This window comes from Cucurbita moschata, unplaced genomic scaffold (assembly GCF_002738365.1).
Source record: "Cucurbita moschata cultivar Rifu unplaced genomic scaffold, Cmos_1.0 Cmo_Scf00012, whole genome shotgun sequence".
NCBI lineage: Eukaryota > Viridiplantae > Streptophyta > Magnoliopsida > Cucurbitales > Cucurbitaceae > Cucurbita > Cucurbita moschata.
Genome location: NW_019268528.1, coordinates 930,731 through 948,047, shown reverse-complemented (window position 1 = coordinate 948,047; position 17,317 = coordinate 930,731). Strand labels below are relative to the sequence as shown.

At 40.2% G+C, this 17,317-nt stretch overlaps 3 protein-coding genes across 7 annotated transcripts in view; 2 read left to right on the top strand and 1 right to left on the bottom strand.

Moving 5' to 3' along the window:
* The first annotated feature begins 187 nt into the window (after positions 1–187).
* Positions 188–5,044, top strand: LOC111450426 (ubiquitin carboxyl-terminal hydrolase 22-like). Of its 2 annotated transcripts, XR_002711805.1 has the most exons (4): positions 188–1,246; positions 1,393–1,517; positions 3,440–4,534; positions 4,814–5,044. XR_002711805.1 is itself a non-coding variant. In XM_023090537.1 (3 exons), exons 1-3 carry the CDS (start codon positions 321–323, stop codon positions 4,210–4,212), a joined length of 1,824 nt encoding a protein of 607 aa, XP_022946305.1. In that variant the 5' UTR covers positions 188–320; the 3' UTR covers positions 4,213–5,044. The 2 variants fall into 2 exon arrangements, 1 of the variants encoding a protein (XP_022946305.1); XM_023090537.1 differs by having other exon boundaries at positions 3,440–5,044.
* A 902-nt stretch (positions 5,045–5,946) lies between these two features.
* LOC111450424 (translocase of chloroplast 90, chloroplastic-like) lies at positions 5,947–11,563 on the top strand. 2 transcript variants are annotated; one of them, XM_023090534.1, is made up of 3 exons: positions 5,947–6,226; positions 7,276–7,418; positions 9,008–11,563. In XM_023090534.1, the coding sequence occupies exons 2-3, from the start codon at positions 7,283–7,285 to the stop codon at positions 11,221–11,223; spliced, it is 2,352 nt and encodes a 783-aa protein (XP_022946302.1). In that variant the 5' UTR covers positions 5,947–6,226; positions 7,276–7,282; the 3' UTR covers positions 11,224–11,563. The 2 variants fall into 2 exon arrangements, with proteins under 2 accessions (XP_022946302.1, XP_022946301.1); XM_023090533.1 differs by having other exon boundaries at positions 5,947–6,237; positions 7,278–7,418.
* Positions 11,564–12,134: 571 nt separating this feature from the next.
* Positions 12,135–17,317, bottom strand: part of LOC111450427 (synaptotagmin-5-like) — an 8,259-nt gene continuing 3,076 nt past the window's right edge. For all 3 annotated transcript variants that reach the window (XM_023090539.1, XM_023090538.1, XM_023090540.1), the window contains 8 exons: positions 16,816–16,917; positions 16,653–16,727; positions 16,435–16,514; positions 15,862–16,012; positions 15,549–15,779; positions 14,330–14,626; positions 14,125–14,238; positions 12,135–12,584 (listed from right to left, as the gene is read on the bottom strand). In XM_023090539.1, coding sequence (XP_022946307.1) covers positions 12,438–12,584; positions 14,125–14,238; positions 14,330–14,626; positions 15,549–15,779; positions 15,862–16,012; positions 16,435–16,514; positions 16,653–16,727; positions 16,816–16,917 — 1,197 coding nt within the window. In that variant the 3' untranslated portion in view covers positions 12,135–12,437. The remainder of the gene's footprint in view (positions 12,585–14,124; positions 14,239–14,329; positions 14,627–15,548; positions 15,780–15,861; positions 16,013–16,434; positions 16,515–16,652; positions 16,728–16,815; positions 16,918–17,317) is intronic.

Genomic DNA, 17,317 nt, shown 5'->3' with positions numbered 1-17,317 from the left:
TAATACAACTAGATTGGTGCCACTCGTATGTCCTTTTGACTACGTGTAGGGATCATAACCTACTCTCTTCTTAACATGACCTAATTTTGGTATTTGAAGTAAAAAAAAAAAAAAAGAAAAAAGAAAAAAAGAAATGGAAGAAAAAGGAGCTCATCCTCATTGCCCACCATGCTCTGTCACTCCCAATTCTGCGATCTCAGCCGTTGATGGGCCGAATTCATGAAGGTTATGTCTATGAAATCTAGGGCTTACACCATCATCATCTTCTTCTTCTTCTCACCTTCTTACCCTCCTCCCCCATCGCTTTCACCTCCCCTCCCATGTCTTCCAATTTCCACCACCACCATCGTCACCACCCAAATCTTCCTTTCAACTCTCAGATCTTCCCCCCTTCTTGTCCCCACCTCGCCGACTTCCGTTCTCGAAATGGTTCCAAGTCCTTCCGCCTTCTACAAGACTGTCTTCGCGTCAAGCCCCCCGGTGGCCGCGCCGCCATCCGTCGAGACCCCAACGAGGTTCCCCGATGTGGTTCCTGCGGTGATTCCGCTCGTCCAAGGCTTTATGCTTGTGTGACCTGCGCCGCCGTGTCCTGTCACGCGCCGCCCTCCCATTCCCATGCCGCGGCTCACGCCGAATCAATGCCGCCAGGTCATGAGATCGCTGTCGACGTCGATCGTGCCGAGCTTTTTTGCTGTGCTTGCCGCGACCAGGTTTATGATCGCGACTTTGACGCTGCAGTGGTGTTGGCTCAAACGACGGCGTCTACTCTTGGCGGGAATGCGGTCTCTTCCAGTGGAGCACCGCCGTCGCAGCCTCTTCTCCCGCCGGAGAATCTGAGGAAGCGGCGGAGGGTTGATTATCAGCCGTGGGTACCGGATCTGAGGGAGAGGGTTTTAGTGGGTGCTAATTCGAGTCCACTTGATTGTGCTAATTCCAATCCGGGTTCTGAATCCGAGTTGCCCTGGGGGTTGCGGGGATTGAACAATTTGGGGAATACGTGTTTTATGAACTCGGTCTTGCAAGCATTGCTGCATACTCCGCCGTTGAGGAATTTTTTCTTGAGTGATCGTCACAATCGCTATTTTTGTCAGAGAAATGTCAATGTGGGCAATAAAAATTCGAATGCCAACGATGGAAATGGCAGTAAAAATTCGCGCAGCTGTCTGGCTTGTGATCTGGATTCTATATTTTCTGCTGTCTTCTCCGGTGATCGGATCCCTTACAGCCCAGCAAAATTTTTATTGAGGTTTCATTCTGATGCATTTCTTGATCGTGATTTTCTCTTTCGTAGAATGTTTGATTCTTCAATGTTCAATTAGTTTTCTTTATTTTCGTTGTAAAGATGGGGTTCTTTTTTTCTTTCCAATTCACTCAATTGGTGTCTCGTTGCAGCTGGTGGCAACATGCTGCAAACCTCGCAAGTTATGAACAACAAGATGCACACGAATTTTTCATCTCTATTCTCGAAGGCATCCACGAAAAGGTAGACAAAGATCGGCGAAAACCTTACAGTCAAGGTAAATTCCTGCTTTTCAATATTCTGTTTGCTTTAAGATCCTTTTCACACAATGTACATGTTGTATTTACTTTTTCTCCCCCCTCTCTCTCCTTTTGTTATTTCCTGTTTTCTTTTTTGCACTGGTTGCTGTTTGAAAGTCAAAGAACAGAATCATTTTCAAGTTTAGTTTGTTGCAAATATGCCTTTTTTTTTTTTTTTCTTCTGGTAGGTAGTAGCATTCTTATGATACTTTGTTCTTGTAAATACCAAATTATGTGCGGAACCTTGATGATGGCCCTGTATCGGGCTCCCGGGCATGGATTTTATGTATTCTTTATTGTTACATTTCCCTCCGTGATCTAGGATATGTTTGGAAGTGATTTTGAAATAGTCAGAATCATTTTTGTTATGTTCAAATATGCTTTTATTCATTTAAAATTGATTTCGCTGGCATGAAATTATGTTTAGAAGTGAAAAATCGAGTATTTAATTGATTTCGAAGAATCAAATACATGTTTTAGAGTGATTTTGAACATGAGAAAGCAATTTCAACGATCTTAGAGTCACTCCCAAACACGCCTTTAGGCACTTCTCAAACACTTTTTATATTGCACGCAATGCTCCTCGTGAAGTTGGAAATGTTATGTATCCTCTCTAAATGCTATCATCTAGACGTGTGATTCTCTGTTACTGAGTTGTGAGCTCCATACTCTTGGCTTTTTACCATCAATGAAATCCTACTGATTTTGGTGCCGCAACACTTGTTTTGAAAACTACATCTAACCAAAGACTAATTGTCCCCATCCATTGACCCTTCCTGGCTTCGCCAGTTCTGCCAGGCATTCAGATAGGTGAATTGAGGCTGGAAAAGTTACTAATTGTATCGGCTGTCCATGATAAGGCTTGTCAGTTACTCTGCATAATTAAATAGCTTGGTTATACATCTCCGACTGACTTCTTGGATAAGATGTCTCATTTGAATGGGGGGAAAATCCTTAGCTGCTTAAGTGGGTATTTTTATATTTTCACTCGAAAAGCCCGGTCAATAGTCGATGGATAACCCCAAGGCATATCATGTGAATGAAATTTGCTGCATTGCATATAAGAAAGACGATCAGCTTAAACTGATTTTTAATGATCACCTTATTTTATGTATATCAGCGTGTTTTTTCCCAAGCCAAGATAATTCATAGTGATGTGTATAAAGTTGGGAAGTAACCGTAAAATTTAACTGCAGGGTTTGAGTCTAGGAATGTTGCTATTGCTCTAGGAGTTGACAAGTGCTCAAAGATTTAGGGCTAATTTCCAAACTGAACCTGCTGGCTTGATGGTTTTTTCTACTTCTCACTTGTAAGTCAACTTTTTCTCAACCAACTTGGTTATGAGCTAGTAGGATCAACCACCTCACGTTTTTCTCACGCTAAAAATCCCTTTGTTCGAGTCCAATTTGCGTTGTTGAGCTGAACACATTGACAATTATGAACCCATTCATGAGGAAAGTTCAGACCAGGTTTGTTAAGGATCACTGGTTCCTGGAAAATCTCCTAAACAATCCTCCATTAATGTCAAAATTTCCAATTCTTGACAATTTTCCAATATGAATAAAGTTATTAATCATAAGCATAACTCACTCGAGAAACGTATTGACGAATTCAAATAAACTTTGAGCTTTTTTTATCATGGTTTTTTAGAAAAATCATTTAGATTGATATTTGCATTGGCATTGTCACAAAACTAAGGCTCCGTACACATCATTCATGTTAGATGGCTGTGGTTTATGGAGTTTGAAATGAATTTTTATGCCGCTGTCTTCTAGATTTTGTCTTAGCGCAGCATTTAACTATTAAGTTCTGATTTTGGTGCATGTGAATAATTCTGATTTTAGAATATTATTTTCATTAAAGTATTGAATGACTTATCCCTGTCTCTTTTCCAGTGCAGGCAATGGAGACTGTTGTATTGCTCATAGAGTATTTTCTGGCATATTGCGATCTGATGTCATGTGTATGGCATGTGGTTTTACATCGACAACTTATGATCCATGTGTAGACATCTCTTTGGATTTGGAACCAAATCTAGCGGGATCTGCGAAGATGGCGGCCACAAGGTCCAATCTTCCTTGCAATGGCGAGGCAGATTGCATGAACTCGAGCCAAAACCAGCGACTATCTTCCCTGGTGGGTTGTTTGGATCAATTCACTAGACCCGAAAAACTCGGGTCCGACCAAAAATTCTTCTGCCAACAGTGTCAAGTGCGGCAGGAATCGCTCAAACAGATGTCCATAAGAAAGCTTCCATTAGTTTCTTGTTTCCACATTAAAAGATTTGAGCATTCTTCAGTTCGAAAAATGTCGAGGAAGGTGGACCGATATTTGCAGTTTCCGTTTTCTTTAGACATGGCACCCTATCTCTCATCTTCAATCTTGAGAAATCGATTTGGTAATAGGATTTTTCCTTTCGATGGAGATGAACAAGATGGTTGTAACGAGACATCGTCTGAGTTCGAGTTGTTTGCCGTTATCACTCACAAAGGAAAATTAGACGCTGGTCATTACGTGACCTACTTGCGGCTAAGTAATCAATGGTATAAGTGCGACGATGCTTGGATTACCCAAGTCAACGAAAACATCGTCAGGGCTGCACAAGGATACATGATGTTTTATGTGCAGAAGATGCTCTATTACAAAGCAAGTGAGAAACAGAATGCTTCATAACTTGATTATGGGACGAGATCGGTTGAAACTCGATCGATTATGTTTGTTTTCCATGAAAGCCAGGAATCGATATTGTTTTCAGCGACAAGCTGAGCTCCAAGTGGATGCCTACGCATTCTAGTAGAAGATCCAGGCGTGCCCAAACTTTTTGGGGAGGATCATTGTCAGATCCCTACTATTTGAAGGGAACTTCTGGTACTTTTTTCTAACTCCCTTTTCACTACTAATCAAGTAATGTTGGTGACTTGCCATGGAGTGTTTCAGTACATGGAGTTGTGGCTCAGCAGATAACTGATCTCTCTTCACATACCATGAAGAAGAGGTATGAAAAATCTAATTTTAGAGCTCTCTCTTTAGATATCTCTAAGAATTTCGGGTTCTTCGTGTCCCGGGCTTCCGATTTTGAAATTTATCCATCATTTTTTTTGGTGGAGAACCACCTATTAATTCAAACATGAAACAGTAACAGTACAATGAAAGGCTGCCTCTTCAGCCTTTTTATTACACGTGATTAATACTGATGAATTTAAGTCTCCATTGATTCCGTCTCTGATTAATCTATTTCTTGACATGAACATATGAACGTTTATGACATTTTCAGTCTGATTCTGTTGACATATGTTGCAAAAAAGTTACAAAAAAGCTGTGTTCAAAGTCGAGTTTTGCTGTTGATGAAGAAAGAGCTCTCTATAAACTTATGTGTACATTCCAAGTTCTTCTTGATCACACCCTTTGAATTACTTCTGAGCTTTCTGAATATCTCTATCTGAACTTTGTTGTCAGCTATGAACCCTACAAAGATCTGAGAGAAAAAAGGGAGAATTTCACAGCATTTGAAATTAAATTGTACAATCAAGTCGAAATCGACTCTTTTCATGTGATCGGGAACGGAGATGCTTTCTTTCGTAGATCGGATTGGAAGTATTCTGTTTTCGTTTTCAAAACTATTCATTAGGGAAACAGCTTCAATTTGTTCTAAAAAACAGGTTGTACATGAACGTCAACACTCGATGGTTCGAGCGCGTGTAGTTTTGAAGTCAAAGTCCGATAATAATTGGTCTCTTACCCTAAAACATTTCGTTTATTAAGAATAAACTTTCCCAAGGTCAATACAAATGAGATTGAGAATATGTTAGGCTTGTAAGTTAGACGTTTGTAATGGTCGGGTTGTCAAACTCCCGCTTCACAAAACTATAGTCTTCTTCATTTTTTAAAGTGGATTATCATTTTTGACAATTTTAATTATCGATATATTTAAAATAATTGAGAGTTTATTATAAATTTTTTTTTTTAATTCAAATACTAAAACGCATAATAAAATATAAGTAGGCCCTAAACATTTATATACTTGCTTGGAGGCAAACTTTTTATAATAATAAGATTATGTAAAATTTAGTAAGTGACATCAATTAATACCCTAATAATTAATCCATTGAATTAAGACATCAATAATTAATCCTTTAATTTCTTACCTTATTGAATTAAAAAATTCAATTTTGAAATTTAAATATTTTTTAATGGATTTTTCTTTAGAAAAGAAAAAAACAAAAAGTGATATTGCATTGACCTCTCTCCTTCCACCACGTGTTTTTCATTACCCTTCCAGGTATTTATCGTGTGCAGCCATACTCATCATAATCATATGCTTACCACGTGTCGCATTTTAAAATTAAACTATCATGGTTCTTTCCGCACCTTATAGTTACCCGTTGTCCTCTCTTGTGCTTCCGTTTCATTTCAGTTTCCAAATTGTGTTTCTGTCTTATCCCTTCTCTCTCGCCTTAGCCCTCGCAATTTTGCTCGCTCCTCTGTCCTCACCGTACTCGTCAATCGGAATCGGAATCGGAATCTCAATCGGCCGGACCTTTGTTGGTCGGTTTCCGACAGGAAGTTCTGTAATTGGGTTGTGAACGTAATATTGGCTCAACTTTGGCTTGGTTCTTGGAGAAGTTGAGCTGATGCTATCGCTTCGACGATTTGTTTGATTCAATTCGGGTTGATTTCACTGCTGTTTTCTTGTTTGAGGTGAGAATTTATCTCTTTCTTTCACAATTTAGCTGAATTTATTGTTCTTATTTTTACGCATTCAATGGAAAAATCTGGTGAGTATATAGTATAGTTGAACTGGATATAGGTTGCTGTTTAGGAGGTATTTTATTATGTCGTTGAGCTTGGAAGTGCGAATAGAGGGTACGGAAAGATAAAAGAATGAGGATTTGTGGTGATGGTTAAGGACATGCATATCTTGGAAAATGTCGAGTCGTATCCGTTGAGATTTTAGTAACTCTTGGTGTCTTTTTGCCTCATGATGTCTTGGATTATTAGGGTAGATCTTGTCAGATGGATTACAAGATTTTTGGGATTGAAGTTGATAATAGTGGATGTAAAGGGAAAGTGCTCGTCTATTGAAGAGAAGTGGACATAATATTATTTGGCCCCTTTGGAATAGATCTTGTGAAGTCTCTCATATCGTTTCTAGTTGTGGTCGGAAAATTTTTGTGATGATTTCTTTGGGAACTTGGAAGAGATGGAAAAGGGTGGATGTAGTTTTGAACTTGATTAAAGGAAATATGTTCCGGGTCTTTACAGAGGACTTCACATCAATTCAAGGTGGATAGACTTTTGATGCGGATTGAAGGGAAACCAGGATGTTTTAGGCACACAACTTTATTGACTTAAAAGTTCTCGTAGAGGTAGTTCAAGGAGTTAATGGGACCGACATTTATTACTGGGGATGAGGTGGGACAAGAATCTTTAGGTGTGTTTTATTTGATGTGGTGAACTTTTGTTGGGTCTAAATGGTAGTCATTTTTACCCTGGATGATCTATATTGCCGAGGAACGGAGGGCCTTTGTCTGTCATCAGCAAGTGCTTACAAGATTGGACCTGCCGAAGTTCAAGCCATTTTATGCAAATAATTTGTGTTATTTTTCTTCTCATTTGGTGGACTTAGGAGATGTGATCAATTGATAAGATGCATGAACCATGGTATTTTCAGTTAATTCTAGTGTAGGAAATTTTGAAATTAGAACGTTTTTCTTCCATTCCTTTTTAATATTTTGCAGGCAGAATGAAGGGTGTTAGAAACTGGTTGTTTTCTCAATTATTATCCAAGTCAGTGGTTTCATCAAGACCATTACTGGGGAGTGACAGTTTCTTTGGTGAGGAAAATAAAGAACACGTGGATGAAGACCAAGATGGCGAAGGTACATATCAGTCTAATTGATGAATTTGTCTTTGTTTTAGATTCAAAATTCTCTTGCCTCTGCTGATTGCATAGATTTTGAGAAAATTCATAGCTTGTTTGGTTTACTTATTCAACAGGATCTCTTGTAAGGATGCTGCCACATTAAAATTATCATTGTTGGTCTAAACTATTAAGGGATATATTTTAGACAATAGTGAAGGATTGATGTTCTATGTACCTTTGCTTTTCGTAAACTTTGGAACTCTTGAAGCTCACACACACACACACACACACACACAAAGGGTAGTCTGATGGTTACGCTGGGGTCTTTAAGTTCTTGGATTCCAAGCCTTTAGATAGATAACTTTAAAATATATGGTGTCACTAGGTGCTAGCCTTGGAGTGTGTGAAGTTCCTAGGAGATTAGTATGTTGGGTCCTAAGCATAATGCCAGCGGAGTGGGGTCCTTTAATCTTCTTCTTATAAAAAAAAAAAAAAAAGTTTAAATACTATTTTAGTTTTTGTGGTTTCAATTTTGGTTTATTTTGGTCTCTGTACTTTCAATTTTGGTTCAATTTCGCCCTGTACTTCAAAAAATGGACCATTTTGTTCACTTAAAAAGTGAAATAAAAAATGGAAATGAATGGACCAAAATGGTCCATTTTTTAAGTGTTCAGGATCAAAATGGACATTTTGAAAGTACAGAGATGAAATGATCTAAAGTTGAGAGTACAGGGACCAAAATGAACATTTAGGGACCAAAGTAGTATTTAAATAAATAAAAAAATTGAACTAGAAACAATTTCTCAAAGGCATAAAAGATCAAGGAATACTAGAGTGAAAAAAAAGTACAAAACAGAAAATACACCCATATAGTGATTAGCCATGAACATGAACTTTTCATAGACCTAACAAAATGAACCCCTATTGAAAATGACTCTTTTACTGACTTTTGGTACCATCTTGAGAAAATTGAGAATATCGATAAGGGCCTTCCAAATCTGCTGCTAAAGATTTGAGTCATTTTGGCAGAGTTCTTTGTTGGTCATCAATACATTTATAGTTCCTTTTTTTATCAATACTTTTAGTTGTTTGAATTTTTTCTTCCTGCCTGATTTGATTGTTATTTGTATTTCATTAACAAATGAGTTAATTAACTATTTATGGTCACCATTTGTAAAGATTCAAGAAACATATATATTTATGTTCATCACTTGTAGAGATTCATATTCTGTTATCTCTTATCCTTGTACCCCAGCACCTTGTGGTAGATTGGCTCCACTTTTGTTATTTGTGGCTAGATGTAGGCTAAACTACTGAGCTTTGTGAAATTTTTTTAATGGCTAAGTTTATGCCTGGCTTCCTTAACATTATTGTTCTTATGTCAACCAATTTGTCCCAATGAGTCACAGGGTAGAAATATAATGTTGATGGTGCTATTTGGTCGGTGATCAGAGAAAATGGTTTTATTGAAGACTTCTTTACTGTTAAAGCTGCTTAGAATGAGCTACATTCTACTGTAGAATAATGTAAACTTGCTTTATAAACCATTTCTGTTTTTTTTCAAAGTTCGCAAATTCTATAATAACATCATATTATCTTTTGAAGTTGCTCAAGCAACCACTATTGTACCGCCCACTGCTCCTCATACATCAGACTCTGGCGGTAGTTTGGAGAATCAAGAATATTTGCCTCTGGAACAGTCTCAACATAGCTCTAACAGGGTAAAGGTGGATGTGTTGACAATGATTGAGGACCTCCAAGTTCAGTTCTTTCGACTTCTGCAGAGAATCGGGCAGACATCGAACAATTTGCTAGTGGAAAAGGTCCTGTATCGAATACATCTAGCAACTTTGATACAGGTAGGAGAATCCGATCTCAAAAGAGTAAATCTTGAAAGAGGCAAAGCCAGAGAAAAAGCAGCTGAACAAGAAGCAGCTGGGATACCAGAATCAAGCTTCACATTTAGAGTACTTGTATTGGGAAAAACAGGAGTTGGCAAGAGTGCTACAATAAATTCCCTCTTTGATCAAGCAAAAACTGCAACTGATGCATTTCAACCTGCAACCGATCGTATTCAGGAGATTGTGGGAACGATTAATGGGATTAAAGTATCCATCATTGATACCCCCGGTCTTTCCCAATCGTCCTCAGGAAATATGAAGAGAAATAAGAAAATCTTGTTTTCTGTGAAGAGATATATAAGGAAATCCCCACCAGATATTGTTTTGTACTTCGAGCGCCTTGACCTCATAAACAAGAATCATGCTGACTACTTTTTAATGAAGCTAATAAATGAGGTCTTTGGTCCTGCAATTTGGTTCAACACCATCCTAGTCTTGACACATTGTTCCTCAGCTCTTCCAGAAGGACCTGATGGATATCCTGTCTCCTTCGAATCGTATGTGTCCCATTGCTCAGAGCTTTTGCAGCAAAATATACATCAGGCAGTGTCAGACCCAAGACTTGAAAATCCCGTCCTCTTGGTCGAGAACCATCCTCAGTGTAAGAAAAATATTATGGGGGAAAAAGTTCTTCCAAATGGGCAGGTCTGGAGATCACATTTCTTGTTGTTGTGCATTTGTTATAAAGTTTTGGGCAGCATTAATACCCTATTGAAATTTCAAAATTGCATTGAGCTAGGGCCATTAGCTAATACCCGGCTGCCTTCACTTCCCCACTTACTCTCATCTATTTTACGGCACCGAAATACGACAAGTCCATCAGGTGTAGACTATGACATTGAAGCTATTCTACTAAGGGACAATGAAGAAGATGAGTACGACGATCTACCTTCGATACGCATTCTGACAAAATCCCAATTCGAGAAGCTGTCGAACTCACAGAAAAAGGAATACCTGGATGAGCTGGAATACAGGGAAACTCTATATTTAAAGAAACAGCTAAGAGAAGAGTATCAAAGGAGGAAGGAAATCAAGCTTTTAAAACATAGAGACTCGGAACACAATGATAATAATGGTGATTTGCAGGCATCGCCCGAGGCGGAAGCTGTTCTGCTTCCAGATATGGCTGTCCCACCCAGTTTCGACTCAGATTGTCCTGTTCATAGATATCGTTGCATTGCAGTAGATGATCAGTGGATTGTGAGACCTGTTCTTGACCCACAAGGATGGGATCATGATGTAGGCTTCGATGGGATAAATCTCGAAACAGCGATGGAGATGAACAAAAATGTTTTTACCTCAGTCACTGGGCAGGTGAGTAAAGATAAGCGTTTCTTTAACATTCAATCTGAGTGTGCTGCCTCTTACATGGATTCTAGGGGATCTTCTTATACTTTAGGTCTAGATGTTCAATCTTCTGGTACAGATAGGATATACACTGTTCATAGTAATGCTAAGCTGGGGAACATTAAGCACAACCATCCTGGAATTGGACTTTCTCTGATATCTTTCAAGAGAAATTGCTATTATGGTGTGAAGCTTGAAGATACCATATCGATAGGTAAGCGAGTGAAGCTCGTAGCCAATGGCGGTCGTATAGAAGGAGCAGGACAAATGGCATATGGTGGAAGCATAGTAGCTACTTTAAGAGGTGAAGACTACCCAGTGAGGAATGACCATCTCAGTCTAACGATGACCGTTCTCTCTTTCGACAAGGAAACCATCCTGAGTGGAAATGTAGAGTCTGAGTTTCGGCTTAACCGAAGCATGAGACTGTCGGTTAACGCCAACTTAAATACACATAAAATGGGTCAGATCTGCATAAAAACAAGTAGCTGTGAGCATTTGCAGATTGCTTTGATTTCTGGTTTTACAATCTTGAGAGCCCTTCTGCGTAGAAAGGAAATTGAAACGATGTAGCTTCCGATGTCCGATGGATCGATGCCGTTCTGAACTCAAAGCTGAAACTAATCTGCCATCGTTTTCAGTTGGTAGAGATCTAAATAAGAGACGTTGTAATAGACCACATGATTAATCTTTTTGTTGTGTCTGTACTCCATTGCTTTCCCAGAGAAGTACAATGCTGATCGGTAGCAGAGGTAGGTGTTTGCCCAACAGTTCACAGGAATTTTACTGGCGATGTTGGCCGAAAGATCTGTAGGCTTGGGTCAAAATTGAGTTGATAATTGTACAGAGATATATAAGGTTAGCCTTTGTTCTTAAACTTCCAGAATAAATTCCATTTTTTGGTCCATGTGTACTATAATGTCTTAATTGAGACGAAATTCTGTATTGGTTTTTATCCCTAGCCCCTATAGGGATTGTTTTTTTTAAGGAAAAAAACTAAATGAACGTAGAGATGTCCATTTTACTTCGATCCTGCGAGGACCAGCCCTAAATAAGAAGGGGATTTCTCGTTTAGACAGAGGAATGAAGAACGAGTGGGGAACATTTTTTTCCTGTTGGATAAATGGAGTCAAGTCTCCATCTCCCCATTAATTTTCCACCCTGTCTCGTCTCCGTCTCGCTTAATATAAGTATATTTTCAACACGTCTCCGTCTCGCTTAATATAAGTATATTTTCAACACATGTAGCATATTATATATTTTTTACTTATGAATTTTTTTTGTAAACGAAGATTATGTTGAAAAATGAAAAAATTGAAATAACTACTTGTTAGAAAGAATAATAAATGGAGAAAAATTATCTGCGGGGAATCCGATCTCTGGAAATTTCCACGGAGAGTTTCTGTCTGAATTCCCACGAAAGTAAATGAAGAATTTTGTGAAAATAGAGAATGAAATAGGTGGTGGAAACATACACGTCTCCATAACGGTGACTCAAACTTAGATTCACAAAGAATGAGTCATTCAAACTAAACCAAACATAAGTACACCTAAAAAGGTTTCAGAATTCCTTCAAGTTCTTGTCACTTCAAAGTACCATAGATCCTAACATGGAAAGCAAAAAAACAAAGGCATTGCCTATTTCTTTCATCTGCTTGGAATCCCTTCTCTTCATAACTCAGTGGTCTGGATAGCCCCAAGGTGTATGGAACAATTTTATATACAATCTTCAGGCGTTTCGCTCGAGTAGGTATTGTACATGCCCAAACTCTGCTGGTACGGATTGCTTAGGTATCACGGTAGATCGGTTGCGGCATCCATTTGAGGTGTAAGTTTAACCGTCCTGACTTGGCTCCATCGAGTTCGAACGATTCCTTGTATTCTCCTTCTAGTATTACTCTTGTAAGTGTCAAAATACATCTTCCCATATAATCCTGATTGAGCCAACAAATCAATGTCAGTGAAGAGGAAGTTTCGATAAGTTCGAGAAACATCGTTCGCTGAGATCACTATAACATGAAGTAGAGGTGATAGGCAAAAGTAAGTTTAACGAAAAACCTCTACCAGTCAAAAGAGAAGGAACATATAAACAAGTTAAAACAGATATCAATTCGAGTAGAGCTCATAGACACGACACCAATTACCATCTCAAAGGTGGATGGTTTGATCCTCTAAAAATTCTAAGAAATCAAAGACATGCTAAAAGCATTTGTATAAGAACATTTTAGCTTGAAAGGTGTAACAGCTCAAGCCCACTATCAGCAGAAATTTTCCTTTTTGGGTTATCCCTCTCGGACTTCCCGTCAAGATTTTAAAACGCGTCTACGAGGGAGAGGTTTCCACGCCCTTATAAAGAAAGTTTTCTTCTCTCCAACCGATGTGAAATCTCACAATCAACCCCCCTCCCCTCTTCGGAGCTTAGCGTCTTCGCTGGCACACTGCCTAGTATCTGACTCTAATACAATTTGAAACAACCTAAGCCTATAGCTAACAAATATTGTTCTCTTTGGGCTTTCCCTTCCGGGTTTCCTCTCAAGGTTTTAAAACGCATCTGTTAAGGAGAGGTTTCCACATCCTTGTAAAGAATGCTTTGTTCCCCTCTTCAACCGATGTGAGATCTCACAATCCACCCCCCTTCGGGACTCACCGTCCTCGCTCGCACACCGCCCGGTGTCTGTCTCTGATACCATTTATAATAGCTCATGCCCACCGCTAACAGATATTGTCCTCCTCTTTGGGTTTTCTCTTTTGAGCTTCCCCTCAAAGTTTTGAAACGCGTCTGCTAGGGAGAGGTTTCCACACCCTTATAAAGAATGCTTTGTTCTCCTCCCCAACCGATGTGGGATCTCACAATCCACCTCCCCCCTCCCTTTCCGGCCCAGTGTCCTTGCTGACACTTGTTCTCTTCTCCAATCGATATGGGACCCACCAATCAATTCCCCTTCGAGGTCCAGCGTCCTTGCAGGTCAATCTCCTTGCTGGCACATCGCCCGGTGTCTGATTCTAATACCATTTGTAAGGCCCAAACCTACTACTAGCAGATATTGTTCTCTCTGGGCTTTCCCTTTCGGGCTTCCCCTCAAAGTTTTAAAACGCGTCTACTAGGGAGAGGTTTCCACACCCTTATAAAGAATGTTTCGTTCTCCTCTCCAACCGACGTGAGATCTCACAATCCACCCTCCTTCAGGGCACAGTGTCCTCACTAGCATATCGCCTGGTATCCACCCCCTTCGAGGCTCACCGTCCTCGCTGGCACACACCCGGTGTCTAGCTCTGTTACCATTTGTAACAGCCCAATCCCACCACTAGCAGATATTGTCCTCTTTGGGCTTCCCCTCAAAATTTTAAAACGCATCTACTAGGGAGAGATTTCCACACCCTTATAAAGAATGTTTTGTTCCCCTCTCCAACCGATGTGAGATCTCACGAAACGAAAGGCGAAAAATACACAATAATAATAGAGAGATGCCTGACCTTTCCAAAAGTGTCATGATCCCAAACTTCAGCAATTAGCATATCATGTAATCCATCTTCAACAACAAAGTCAAATGTCTGATTCCATACAGGATTTAAGCTCTCATTCACAACCTGAAACAGAAACCAAGGATTAAAGAAGAGGCCATTTTAAGCCAAGGATCACAGAAGGAGAATGAGAGGGCCAACAGCGTAGGAGCCTTACCCTTGTTTTGTTCTTCATTTCTGATTTTTTCATGGTGAGTACAACATATGGGTCAGATTTTCCTACCATGTCTGTTGCAGGCAAGTCTTCTGCAGATATTACTGTCACACAAAGTACTCCTCTAATAATAACCTCCTTCCTCTTCTGTGTGGCAGCTTGTTCGCTTTCGGTAGCTTCCGTTCCATTTGTTCGACTTTTTAGTACACTCTCCAAGGAAGTCATTGAAAAATCGGGGGCAAACGGATTTGTAAACCCATTTTCCATACCGAACGGACAGTATAGGAGCTCCAAGTGCACCTTATATAGGCAGACATTCAGAAAATCACAAAGGAATGCACATCATTAAAAGAAACAGGAAGTCTTCTTAGCAGAATCAAGGGATTGCTTTACGTCGTTTTGATTTAATCAGCGTATTACGTAGGGAAATGACGAGTATCATGAACGTTAAAGGTGGATAGTACACAAAGACGTTTAGTATAAAGTCGATGAGTGGACTCAGATATTGACACCAATAGGCAAAAGATTCATTTAACGAGCAATTTAATTGTTTCCCACCAACAACTATGCATTCGGGTTTTGTGGCTTTCTATACTTGAAAAACTAGGTTCAAAAACCAATTCTAACTGAATGAGTGTGAGATCTCACATCAGTTGGGGAGGAGAATGAAGCATTCTTTATAAGGGTGTGGAAACCTCTCCCTAGTAGACGTGTTTTAAAACTTTGAGGGGAAGCCCGAAAAGGAAAGCCCAAAGAGAACAATATTTGCTAGTAGTAGGTTTGGGCCCTTACAAATGGTATTAGAATCAGACAATGGGCGATGTGCCAGCGAGGAGACTGAGCCTCGAAGAGGGGTGGACATGAGGCGGTGTGCCAGCGAGGACGCTGGACCCCGAAGGGGAATGGATTGGTGGGTCCCACATCAATTGGAGAAGGGAACGAGTGTGGGAGGAGGTGGTTGTGAGATCCCACATCGGTTGCGGAGGAGAACAAAACATTCTTTATAAGGGTGTGGAAACCTCTCCCTAGCATACACGTTCTAAAACCTTGAGGGGAAGCCCGAAAGGGAAAGCCCAAAGAGGACAATATCTGTTAATAGTAGGCTTGGACCGTTACAAAGAGATTCTAGAAACATGCAGCAAAAGTTTCATCCTAAGCAGATCGATGGTTTTATTTATTTATTTTCCGTGTCGAGTGTCGGGGAGATTCAAGGTGTTGTTACCTGCCCCCTGTTCTTATTATCTCTGTGAACCTCCAGATCTTTAACCAGCTTCAACCACACATCCTTTACCTTACCAGGTTGAAGTTCACTTAACCGCATCTGAGCACACCCTATAAGCTCAGAAGCCTGAAGTCCTTCATCATCATACACTTTCACAACCAAATTTTGTGTGGATTCATCTTCAACAACAAACTCGAAGTGTTCGTTCCACACGGGATTCAAGTCATTGTTCTACAAAAGAAACAATCTTAATTTATATCATGTACAATAAACAAAAGAGAGGATAAAGCAAAAGAGGAGTAAAATAACTCACAATTATTTTGCTCGTTTTCATTCGGTCACGGAGCGGCCGTATATATAATACCGCATAGGGATCCGATTTTCCGATCATATCTTTATTCGTTAACTCTTTCGCCTGCACAAGTTTCACCTCCAGTATCCCAACCGGCTTCAATTCCAGGTCACTGAAAAAGGAAAAGGGAGGTTTGTGATGATTTTAAAATCTTTTATTCTAGGTCATATAGTATCCTTATGTATGAAGATAATCAACTCGGTCGTTGTGGTCGGCCTCTAGTATGGATTTCTGACCACATTCTCCATAGGGAGCCCTCTTCTCTCTTCCTTCTCCGAGCTCGGGTTATGGAAGAAGGAACCGGGAAGAAAGTATCAGCAACAACAGGTTTTATTATGGGACAACTCATGATGTTCATATCGATCTATAATGCACCTTAGCATCTAGCATAGGGTAGACCTCATACGACAACTGTCCTATCTCTACGGTATCTTTTGTTTCAAGTTGACCAACAAGTTAAAAAATGCAAGTCCCCTGTAGTGAGCAAAGGCCACAAGATGTCGTGGCTAGTTCGAACGTTTCCTGTTGTCATACCTGTAATCACCAGGAATTATAGGGATAACTTTCCTAACAGGCCATGTAATAGAATCTTCAACAGCATCTCGAATCGTTCCCTGTGTTAACATATAAGCCTTATGTTAAATCTATCTCGAAACGAAATTTAAAACTCGAATCTCCATGGACAATCAGTAAGAGCATAACATTCACAAGGGAACTAAACCAGCGATTATGATGACGAACAACGATCATACCTCGAGTGCACTGTAAAGCCCAGGTATTGCTGATATGTCCCCACCAATAACTTTAAGTGTAAAGTCCAACTTTTTCTGTTAAGAAATGGTTAATAGTTCATCATATTGGCTGCTTGTTTATAATGAGCTTTCCCTTATGTATTAGTCGAAAATTATCGGATACCTTTTGCCGTAGAGAAAAACAAACAGCGCCAAAGCACGGAAATTCGTCGACCAGAGGCTTCAATATCAACCTGAAAACGCCGGTGAATCCAAGGTTTTTTACCTGAACAGATAAATATCAAATGTAACTATATACTTCCTGGAACAAAATAAGTGGTTAAAAGGCAACCCGGTACTCATCCAAGTACTATCCTTTTTGGACTTCCCCTGAAGACAGTATTTGGAACTCTGAAAGACGTATTTTAAAATCCTTGAGGGGAAGTCTGAAAGGAAAAGCCCAAGGAGGACAATATCTGCTAGCGGCGGGCGGTGGGCGGTGGGCGGTGGGCTTGGGGCATTACATTATCGATGAATCTATTATTAAATAACTTTATTATCCCCCCCCCCCCCCCCCCCCCCCCCCCCCCCCCCCCCCCCCCCCCCCCCCCCCCCCCCCCCCCCCCCCCCCCCCCCCCCCCCCCCCCCCCCCCCCCCCCCCCCCCCCCCCCCCCCCCCCCCCCCCC